The sequence below is a fragment of the Colius striatus genome, chromosome 16 (assembly GCF_028858725.1).
Source record: "Colius striatus isolate bColStr4 chromosome 16, bColStr4.1.hap1, whole genome shotgun sequence".
Lineage (NCBI taxonomy): Eukaryota > Metazoa > Chordata > Aves > Coliiformes > Coliidae > Colius > Colius striatus.
Window position 1 is genome coordinate 8,247,953 of NC_084774.1, and position 10,584 is coordinate 8,258,536.

Consider the following 10,584-nt stretch of genomic DNA (forward strand, 5'->3'; position numbering starts at 1 on the left):
GTGTTGACAGAGAGAGCTGCTGCAGAGAGTGGCCTTTGCCTCTCTGAAGCTGGGATTGCCTTCTGGGAATTTTCTGCAATGGCTTCCTCTGCTTTAAAAGATCAGTAAGTTCCTTAAGCTGCCCTGCTAACAAAGCACAGGTGCCCTGGCACACGTCCCTCCTCCCCTGCCACTCCCCAGGGCTCCCACGTTAGGCCCAGCCCGTCACCTCCTTGCTCCCTTGCACTGGCACAGAAACGGAGAGGCACACTCTGCAAAGCACCAGCACAGCCTCCAGCCCACAGCACACTCCTCATCGAGCAAAATAGATCTTTCTCTTGCAAGAAGTAGACTCCAGCCTTATCCTTGGATATAGGACACACGCGTTCCCATGGACAGATGCACGACCAGACAGACAAGACGACCGAGTGCTCAAGCAGCCACATTAAATAGCGACAGGATACAACAGCAAGCAAGTTTTGGGCCTTTATTTGAAGGCTTTTAACAGGTACAGTAAGAATTGTCATTGCAAACCAGGAATTCTTTAAAAAATTGAACAATAAAAGTTAAAAAAACATCCACAAGTCCACCTGCAAGTCAGACAAGTTGGTACAGAAGGGAGAGCTGAGCTTCTGCTGCTGCCACTCTGCTCCTTGTTCAAACACCTGACAGAACTAACATACTAAGAAAGGTTGGATGCTATCAGAACTGTTCTGGCAGGTGAGCATTTAATGAACAGCATATACTGTACCAGTGTAACAGAGTAGCTGTGTTATGTCTATGGGTTTGAGTTGGGCTGTTATTTTCTTCCCAAAAAAGGACATTAAAAATCAGGTGATGCAGAGATGCCTATAAGGTTGACTACAAGAGTTTGTCCCCATTCTGTTTATAACTCATCTTGGTAGCAAAGAAGGGATGCAGACAACTGGAAATCTCAGCAGCATTTGACTCACACAACTGCAGTTCCCATTTAGTTCTGTAACACACGTCCAACAGGCCCACACACATCTGATGGCCTCACAAGGAGCACCAGCAGCATCTCTGACTCCTTGCTCTGAGCATCAAAGGGCACCTGCCTGCTTTGCTAACAGAGATCAAACCCACCTAAGGCAGCCCATCCAATGGCCTGGGTGCTTCACAGCTCCACACAGGCCACCTGCTAAAAAAAGAGACTTGAAGCAACCAGATCCCAGAGTACAAGTGGACTGCAAGGAGCAGACACCCAAGAAGTCCTCTGCACATTCAGCCACATGCTATTGCCATCTTTCACTTTGAGTTGCTGGAATAATGGAACATTTAGAGTCAATAAAAAATATGCTTCCAACCTCAAAGCAAGTGAGTAATGGTAAAGAAGATTTTATGTGCATCAAAACCCCTGATCTACGTCTGCACTTCTGTGCTCCAACAGCAACAGGCAATGCCAGCAATGCCTGTTCTGTAGAGTAAGGCATCCCCAGGGCACCCTGGGGACAGGGAGAGGGGTCTCCAGCATGATGGAGAAGCCCTGCAGGGAACACTTCCCATTTCAAGGTTAAATACATTACACATGCTCTCCTCTGAAGAGTTTAAGCTCATCTATGAAACACACTTCAAATGAAACGAATCGGCTGAGTGTACAGTCAATCTGCTCAGAGACTGGCAACAGATGCAACTGATGTCTGCCTTGTTCATAACCAACCTTCCGTGGTTTAGCAGCTTTCAAACACTTTAAACATGAAGCCACGTGACAGCATTCCTGTCACATTCTCACCCCCTCAGTAAGAAGCCAAGACCATGATTGCACTTCACCCACTTGTGGGAGGGGGAGAAAGAAAACAGCACGAAAGAACTGGAGCAATGGCTTCCCCCAGCACGCTCCAAAGGAAGCTTCAACACGACTGCCACTCAAGTCAGCAAGGCCTGTAACTAGGACTGCAGAATGAAAGCTGATATTCCAGGTCCTGCAAGCTCCATCGTGAAAGCTACCAGCAACTTCAGCTTGGCCTAATCGCATCTGAAAGCACGAGAGACTCCAGCAGACAGGACACTCTTGAAATACAGAACTTTATTTAGAAACTGCTTAATATAGAAAAACCCTGTCAAGAAAAATCCAAGTCAGATACGGTTTTCTCAGTAAAATGGAGCTGTAGGGCAACAAAAGTCTAAAAGGCCACAAGAGAAATAGCACCACTGCAGTTTTCAACAATGGCTGGACACTTGCATTTTTGGCATTCACTGGATTTGGGTTTTTCTCTTGATTTTCACAAAGATTCATGCACTACACAACAGTTACTGTAAAATGCTCTCCTACACACGTTTCAGGACAAGCTACCACCAGAAACAAATGAATACAAGCACAACAGGACTGATCAATCTCAGTAGTGAAGGGGGATCAGAAGTCTTGCAGGATCTTGCCAAACACAACAGTAATGAGGGGCATGATAGCAAAAAGACAGTTAAGGAAAGTAGTTTAAATATTAATATTTAAGTTAGTCTCAGTACTGTATTTTCTGCAATAACATCAGCTCTGTTAGCCAGCATCTTTTAGTTCTTACCCCAGAAGGCTACTGGACTGATAAGTCTCACTATTAGATGTGCCCTGGTTTGAGAGGGGAGAAAAAGCAAGACAAGAAAAACATCCTCCTCGTGTTCAGCTCACTCTCATTCTAAGGTAGCTGCACAGTGCAAGTCCTGCTACAGCTCAGATCTCATCAGCACTCCTTGGGATGGGAAAGAGAAAAGAGCAACCAAAAAGCACACCAACGAAAATAGAGAAGAAACAGGACAAACAGAAACAAGAGCCAGGGAGGGAAATGACTTCTGAAGAACATTCTCAGCAGTAAGAATGGATGCCCTTTGCTTTTTCTGTTGTTTTGGGTCTCGTTTCATTCCTCTCACAGAAAACACAGTACGTTTTGGCCAAGTCATTAACCACAATGCCACAGAAAAAGGCTTTAGCGCTCTTGAAGGTAATTTATGTGTCTCAGCTGTTCATACTCCCTCTAATCTTGTGACAGGCAACGGTAAGGCCCATTTCATCGAGAACTAATCACTTTGTAAGCAGCTTTACATAGGAATGGAGGTTTGTTTTCATAGCCCCTTTGAGCACTTGCTGACAAAGCGGGGTTGCCACGCAAGGCCTCTCAGACAGCAGTGAATGGAGTTAAACAAGCGTCTGCCCCAACACGAAGCACATAAAATCTCCTGTCACATTACTCCAATTTGGCATCTGGAAGCATATTTTAAATACTCTTAAGGCATTTTTATTATCATTTCTGTGCTGCAATTTCACATTAACTCAATCTTTCTGTGAGTCAGAGTCTTTAATTTCTCCACCACACACCATCTCAGATACAAGAAGAGTCTTCCAACAGTGTTTTACCAGCAAACCGCTCTGCAACAAGTTCCAAATAGTCAGCCTCTTGCTCCCTAAATAGACCACCTAGATGTGAATACTGCTCTGCTACAAAGTGAGGAAGAGCTCCAAACTCAAACCCACTGTAAAAAGTGAAACTTCTGCAAAGTGCACTTTAAGAAGAGGTACTTTTTTGCTTATGAAAAGAAACCAGTGAGTCCTCTAAGAATAAAGTGGAGTATTTTACAGTTAAGCACATATCTGGGGCAAAGAATTCTGATGTTGCTGCTCTGCTGGTACAGTATGTGGTCTGTTAATACTCTTCTTGTTCCTCCTGCGGTGCTCCTTCGTCAGGTATCACAAAGCCTTCCTGAAGGGGAATAAAACAACTGATGTCAAACCAGTTCCTGGTTATACTCTTACACACCATGCTTTCCCCCACACACACCTTTTATTTAGGACAGATACCCTTAAGTCACTGTTTACAGAGTCAAGATGTATTACCATAGGTTATCTTCCTCATCTTTGGTCTATTTGTTACTCACTCTTCACGAGAGGCTAACCCTGTCTGCTGTTTGACTATAACTGTTAATCTGTTCCTTTATTACAGGAAGCTAGGCCATAAACCTGAAGAGGAAAAAAACCTAACAAAACAAAGTAGAAGCAGAGGGAGCCCTGGAAAGCAAAGCAGCTTCCAGTTACAAGGGGAGGGAGAAACTATGCAATAACCACTTATACCAGATTACTTACATCTGTGGCATAAAGAATTTCCACAATCCTCTGCAACACGGGGTCATTCTCCCCTTCATTCTCCTGGCAGATCAACTCAATGTTCCTCAACTTGCCAAAGTAGAAGTCTCTCTCCTTCTCCAGATCTTCAACAGCAATTTTCAATACATTGATCTGCCAAAGGGCATCGATAATAATTCATCCAGTCAAGACAGAGCTCAGTAGTAGCTGCTCAGTCACAAGGCAGGGTCCCCAGGGTTCTCAGAAAGGTGTTAATATGCAAAGCAGCTCAAAAATAACAAGGATGGGGGGAAGGGGGACTGTGAGAGGAGGGAAATAATACTATGCTTTATATTACTTAATAAATAACATTTAATGTAATATTATTTACAATACTTGTACCTATATTACAAATTCTCACAGAGTTATGTTGCTGCCACAACAAACACACAGCTCCAATGCAATGCCCCTTGGGAATCCCACAGGCTTCTGACAAGAAATAGGTAAAGCACTACCTGCAGTTGTCTTTCCTAACATGTTCAAGACAACTCTCAGCCTGATGGCAGATATAGTTGTGTCACATTCAGTATTTCAGGGAAGGAGCAGCTGCTCATAGCTTGGTTGGAATGCTGTGATAGCTGCAACACAGCTGTGAAATCCTTAAAAACAATGCTATGTGTGATATGGCACCCACTGGGTTCAAATGTCTGGGCACTCCTGTACTGCAGACAGGGTATCTCTCCTATCAGAAGAGCAAGGCCATTATATAATGAAGGCTTCCAATTAATTTATTTTACATGAGCTTACTGGATTCAGATCATTGTCTTCCACCTGCCTGACCCTGTCACTTCATACCACTAAAAGATAGATCTGCAAGCACAGGTCAGCACACAGGCTGCTCTGGTCACCACACCTGCTCGATCAGTCCTGCTGACTCATCATCTCCTGTAGCCTTTTTGACCATCCCAGCACCAGCTTTTGGAGTTGCTGCAGTCCTCTGTGTGACAATGGGCCTCTGTGGGGCTGCAAGATCAATTCAGCATTAGTTCCCCTCGAAACACCTTTCTTGCTCCTATAGAGGTACTAACCCCCCCTCCAAACAAGCTTAGGAACCAACACAGGAGTTTGAAGGTATGTTCCCTCCTTCTTGACTCCATGCGTTGGCACCAGTCCTTGCCATTGTTCCTTTTAGAGTAGGCTGCTCTTTCTGTAGCTCCCAGGTAACTGGGTACCACAAGACAACTCAGTGTTTGAAGCCTACCACCTCTGAACCAAGATGCAAGGTACCATCGTTCCACATACCCATTTGAAAGAGCAACCCAGTCGTACCTTCCCCAGAGGGTTTGTGATCTAGGTAATCTTTTAACTACGTTCCCTACCTGCACTGCCAGCACTGAGAGATTTCTTGGGTTTGTTCAGAACTGGAGCAACAAGGTTTGGTGCTACTGTCTCTTGGCCTTGTCGAGCAGAAACAGGATCATACTCCTTCCCATCATAGTTTGCATCAAAAAATTTTTTGAACCACTGAACAAATTCAAAGTTGTCCTGAAATTTTCCTTTCACTAGTTTGTCCACAGGAATTATCTGGAGTGAGGGGGGAAAAAAAAAAAGTCAAACTCATATTAAGGGCAAAGAATGTCCCTCTCATATAGAAAGGTTTGAATTAGTGCACTCAGAAGATATGCAAATGAAGATATCCTTCATCCAGACTAGAGAAAATCCTCCTTGAACATAACTGTATGTCAAATAGCAGGATTTTTGCTAATAACTGGAATTAAAACCAAATTCTGCTTTCACTATGAGGGGCCAAATAATCTCAATCCATTGTGCAGCAAGGTTTCTGACACACCAAGTGTCACCATCAGATGCCTCTGTAACAGTGAGGCTGGCTCACAGTGCCAGCCTCCAGGAACCTGGGCTGCTGACCCATTTCATCAACTTCTAACACACACAACCGCTACAAGATCTAAACATCACCTTTTTAGTAAATCACAGTTAATAAGGAGCAAAGAGATGCAGCAAACTGTGAAGCTGGCCAGGAGCAGAGCCCATGATCTGGCAGGGGCCAGGGGCTATGACCAGCCTGTGCCCATTCAGCATGTGAAAGCATGGCTGGCTGGCCAGCTGGGGACATGCTGCACAAGCTCCCTCCTCCAAGCAGAAGTCCAACTGAACATGTGGGAAGCTGCAAGGCAGCACAGAATGATACATCTTCTTAAAAGACAGGGAGGAGCTTTAGCACAGAAAATGTGGGCATCACACCAAACACGCTGTTGGTAACTATTACCCAGGTACACTGCCCTGCCAGGAGTGTAACTAGCGTTTGATCTGAACCAGTTTCTCCACAAACCTCATCTTCACCAGCTTAAAAATGCAGATTTCAATACCTGGAGGTATTTAAAAAGCCATGCAGATGTGATGCTGAGAGACACAGTTTAGTCCTGGCCATGGCAGTGCTGGGGTAACAGCTGGACTCGATCTGAAAGGTCTTTTCCAACCTAAGTGACTCTGACTCTAGATGCTTGTAAAAAGCAATTTGAAATCCTTAGGACATATCAGTAGGTTATGAGAACATATCTGGTACAAAGATGGTCAATCAGGAAGCTCAGATAAACCTTCGCTCACAGAAGTTTCAGTATGAGCCTGTGCTACCTAAGTGGCACAGAATCAAATGGAAATATCCATCTCATCATTGATAACTGGAAACCTAACCTCAGCTGGAGCAAAGCAGGCAGTGAGGACAACAAAAATCAAGAGCAAACTCTGTTCCCAGATTGATTCAGCTCTCAATTTGAAAGTGCCTTCCACCTACTTTGATCTTAAGAGCACACAGAATCGGTCACAACCCAGCTTACTTTGTCAACGCCCATTCGTTTAAAACCTGCTTGTAGAACCTTGAAGTTTTGAATGTACTCATGTTCCAATTTTGCTTGAAACTTCACTTTCTTGAGTGCTACAGAACCTGGGAAGAGCATGTCCATAAACTGACAGTATGCAGCACCTGCCAAAAGAAAAAGAACACAAACCCCAGGATAAATCCAGTCAGTCAGACCAAAACTGGCCTGATTCTCCTCAGCTACAGAATCCTTTAAAGGCAACAAATGCAAGAACATACAGTCTCCTGTGTTGGTACAGCACAGCTGGAATTAAGCCTAAGGGAGCAGAACACAACTGCCCCCTCACAACTCCCAAACCAAAAAAACATCCAATGAGGAGTCTGATTTTCCTTTCTTCGTGGAACCAGCAGAGATGTGAGATGTTACCTGTGTCTCAGGCAGCAATCTCTTCACACCAACACTAACAGAGCTAAACTAGATAAACAGTTAAATCATTACTAAAACAGTTAACATTTACACTTACTTACTACAAACAGAACACAACTCAAGGTGCCCTGAAAGGCCAGAGGCCAAATTCAGCTGGACCATATTTAAATCAAGCTTTAGTCAAAGAACTGAACTAAGGTACTATTTCTCTCAATCTTAAACCTTCCATTTCAGTGCAGCTCTTGCTGTAGAAGAGAAAAAGAGGGATTCAGTTCAGCCACTAATGGTAGAGAATCACCTCCAGAAAAATAGCTTTTGTAGAATATACAAACCCAACCAAAAAAGCACTCGAACATCCTCACTCTGCAGTGCTCACATGCAGCTGTGTGCCACCAAAAACGGAAGCACAACATTACCTAAAGGCCAACAAGCAACACACCATGGTGTTGCCCTGTTCAACTCAATCACAGGCAACACAAAGTCCTACATTGCTCACTTTGTCTCTGGATATTCTGCAGGTCCTCAGGGCTCCCACTTTCCCCTGATACTAGAAGGCTGCTGCTCATCCACTGATACAAATAGAACAAAAACCAAACAAACTTTGCTGTTTGACCCCCCCCCATCTCTCAGTTCACATGCTGAAGAACTCCAATGCCCAACTCAGACACTTGCCAGCAATCAAGGTCTTGCCAACTACTGGTAGTGAAAAGCATGTTCAAACAAAAACAGAGATCAGGGCATAGGCCAGAGGTCACCTTCTGTGCATTAATGCAACCTCAAACTGCTGCTGTCACCACTGCTCTCGCCAAAGGTAGCAACACCAGCTTGGGAACTCCTGCTCTCACATGACTGTGACAGACAACAAAGCCATTTCCACACCTGCAGAGGCATGAAGCATTTCTGCAGACACAGGGAAAGGGACGTTACTCAGTACATGCCACATCAAGAGCTCTCAGCCTTTTCCGAAAAACAGGCAAGCTGGAACTCTGCAGAGCCAACACTAATTAGCCTCACCTCTAAGCACAACTTCTCAGCTGTACACAGGAGGGTTTTAACCTGCCTACCTGAAATGCTTATCATTCCCCTTACTCCTGTGGTTGCAGACCTTCAGTTCCTTCACCCTTACAGTTTTTCTCCATTACCTCACTAGATAAAAGCCTCTAGAAACACCTGACAGATGTCTACTCTATGTCCCCTGCTTCTCTGTAATACCTGTGAGTGTTTCTTCCATGGGCTCAGCCACAGGCTGTTCTGACTGTCCCAAATGTATTTTAATGTCATGCCTCCTTTGTTCCACCTCCAGCTTCCACATCTCATGCTGTGAGCAACATCTTCTCTCAAGCTCATTGTAGGAGCTGCGCTTCCACTTTTCAACAAGTCCCTTCCACCTGCCTGTTGCAGTTATCCAAATCACCATCTTCCACCTAGGTTGCATTTTTAGCCTTGTTAGACTACTACCTGTTGTTCGTTTCTACAAGCCTCCTTCCACAACACTCTCTCCTTGCTCTGATGACACTTGACTCCATTTTGGTTCCACAATCACTTCCCCTTTTCTGCCTACAATGCTCCCTCAGATTCAGCTGTGCTGAAGTCACTTGAGCCAAGACAGGCTGGGGTGACAAAGACTGACACATTCCTTTATCACAAAGAGCTGTAAACTGTTGGAGGAGAACCCAGGAGTCAGCAGTCTGCCTTCCTCACCCTGTTCCCAGATCTCCTGGCAGTTCTCTTCAATAAGAAATCACATTTATTGACGCTACTTAGTACTTTTGTGAGACTTGCTCTATCCAACAAGACTAAATGCTTAATTCCTCACTGAAAATGCCTCTTCTAAGAGTCTTTTTCTCACGTTGACTCCCATTCCTTCTTATTCCAGCTCTGCTGCTGGGAGTCGGAACAGAATCTGCCTTTTCATCACACTTATGTTATTAACAACTGCTTCAATAAAACCCCAACTGTAACCCGATCATGACACTGACCATGAATCTGTTGGTGGCAGGACCTAAGCCAGCAGCACAGCTCAGCACAGACAGCTCACGGGGGGCAGCTGTACCTCACCCCCCGGAGCCCTGCCCCACTGTGCCCCCTCACCTGAGCACAGCTGCTCAATCTTGGTCAGCGCCAGCTGCAGAGACTCATTGATCCAGGCAAGCATGTCATGTCGACTCAAGTTATCGCTGGTCACTGAAGTAGAATACACATTAACTGCCATTTTCTGAAAGAAAGAGAAAGAACCAAAGACCTAAGGACGGCAAACGCTGGTGTCACACACGTTCCCGCGGCTGGTGCTGGGACGCGCCTGGGACACTGCGGAGGTGACGCGACCGCCGAGGAAACGGCGCTGCACAGATGCAGCCGGAGCTGCCAACCGCTGGACAGACCTTGTTTCGCTCCAACGGTAACGAACACCGAGGCGCTCACGTGGAGACTGACGAAAGGAACCCCGGCCGCGCCGAGTTATTCATCCCTCCCCTCCGCGCCGGCCGAGCGCGGCGGCGGCACTTCCTGCTCCCTCCCGGTAGCTCTCCAGGAAGAAACCGCGAGCGGCCGGTCCCGCCCAGCCCCGCCGGCACAAAGCGGAGCCGCCACACTCGCTGCGCGCCCGCAGAGCCCCGGGGCAGCTGCCGCCGGGCGGGGCCGGGCCGGGCCGGGCTGGGCCGGCCCCGCCGCACGCCCCCGCCGCGGGCGTGGCACGGCCCGCAGCCCCCCGCCGCCGCCGCCGCGTTCCCCGCCCGCACCGCGGGCCCCGCCGAGGCCCCGCCGCCCCCCGCCGCGCTCGGGGCAGGCGCGGCCCGGCCCGGCCCAGCCCTACAGGCCTCACGACGGTCCCCTCACAGCGCGCCGGGCGCTCAGCCCGCAAGCCCAGGCCGGCCCGGCCGCTCCCGAGCCCGCGGCCGCCTCCCCGCCCGGCCGCCGGCCCCGCGCCGCCGCCGCGCCGCCGCCCGGCCCGTTACCTGCCCCGCTCTCGCCCCGTCTCCGCCGCGTTCAAACCGGCCCCGCCCGCCTGCCCGGCACCGCGTCACGTCACTCGCGCGCTACGCGCTGACGTCACGGCGGCCGCGCGCGGGGAGGAGCCAGGGGGCGGGGAAACGCGACGCGTTGCCACGGAGCGGCCGCGCGCTCGCCTGCGATTGGCTGATCCGCTGGCCCCGCCCCCCCGCGTGCCAGGCCGCGTGCCGCGCGCGTGCCGAGGAGCCGGCGGGGCGCATCAGGCCCGGCCCGGCCCGGCCCAACCCCATCCACCCCCAGCCCCATCCACCTCCATCCTCATCCCCTCCC

General features: G+C 48.2%; 1 protein-coding gene across 2 annotated transcripts; it reads right to left on the minus strand.

Moving 5' to 3' along the window:
* Nucleotides 1-452: 452 nt before the first annotated feature.
* Nucleotides 453-10,328, minus strand: MAPRE1 (microtubule associated protein RP/EB family member 1). 2 transcript variants are annotated; one of them, XM_062009102.1, is made up of 7 exons: nucleotides 10,260-10,328; nucleotides 9,397-9,520; nucleotides 6,898-7,043; nucleotides 5,422-5,626; nucleotides 4,956-5,065; nucleotides 4,064-4,216; nucleotides 453-3,683 (listed from the first exon to the last, which is right to left on the minus strand). In XM_062009102.1, exons 2-7 carry the CDS (start codon nucleotides 9,515-9,517, stop codon nucleotides 3,627-3,629), a joined length of 792 nt encoding a protein of 263 aa, XP_061865086.1. In that variant the 5' UTR covers nucleotides 9,518-9,520; nucleotides 10,260-10,328; the 3' UTR covers nucleotides 453-3,626. The 2 variants fall into 2 exon arrangements, with proteins under 2 accessions (XP_061865086.1, XP_061865085.1); XM_062009101.1 differs by lacking the exon at nucleotides 10,260-10,328 and adding an exon at nucleotides 9,687-9,783.
* Nucleotides 10,329-10,584: the final 256 nt, after the last annotated feature.

Excerpts from the sequence above, each read along its gene's own strand:
- MAPRE1 (XM_062009102.1), bottom strand. The coding sequence starts at position 9,517 with ATGGCAGTTAATGTGTATTCTACTTCAGTGACCAGCGATAACTTGAGT. Across the intron at positions 4,217-4,955 it reads CAGCAGGACTGATCGAGCAG|ATCAATGTATTGAAAATTGC; the intron begins GTGTGGTGACCA and ends GCCCTTTGGCAG. Across the intron at positions 3,684-4,063 it reads AAATTCTTTATGCCACAGAT|GAAGGCTTTGTGATACCTGA; the intron begins GTAAGTAATCTG and ends ATTCCCCTTCAG.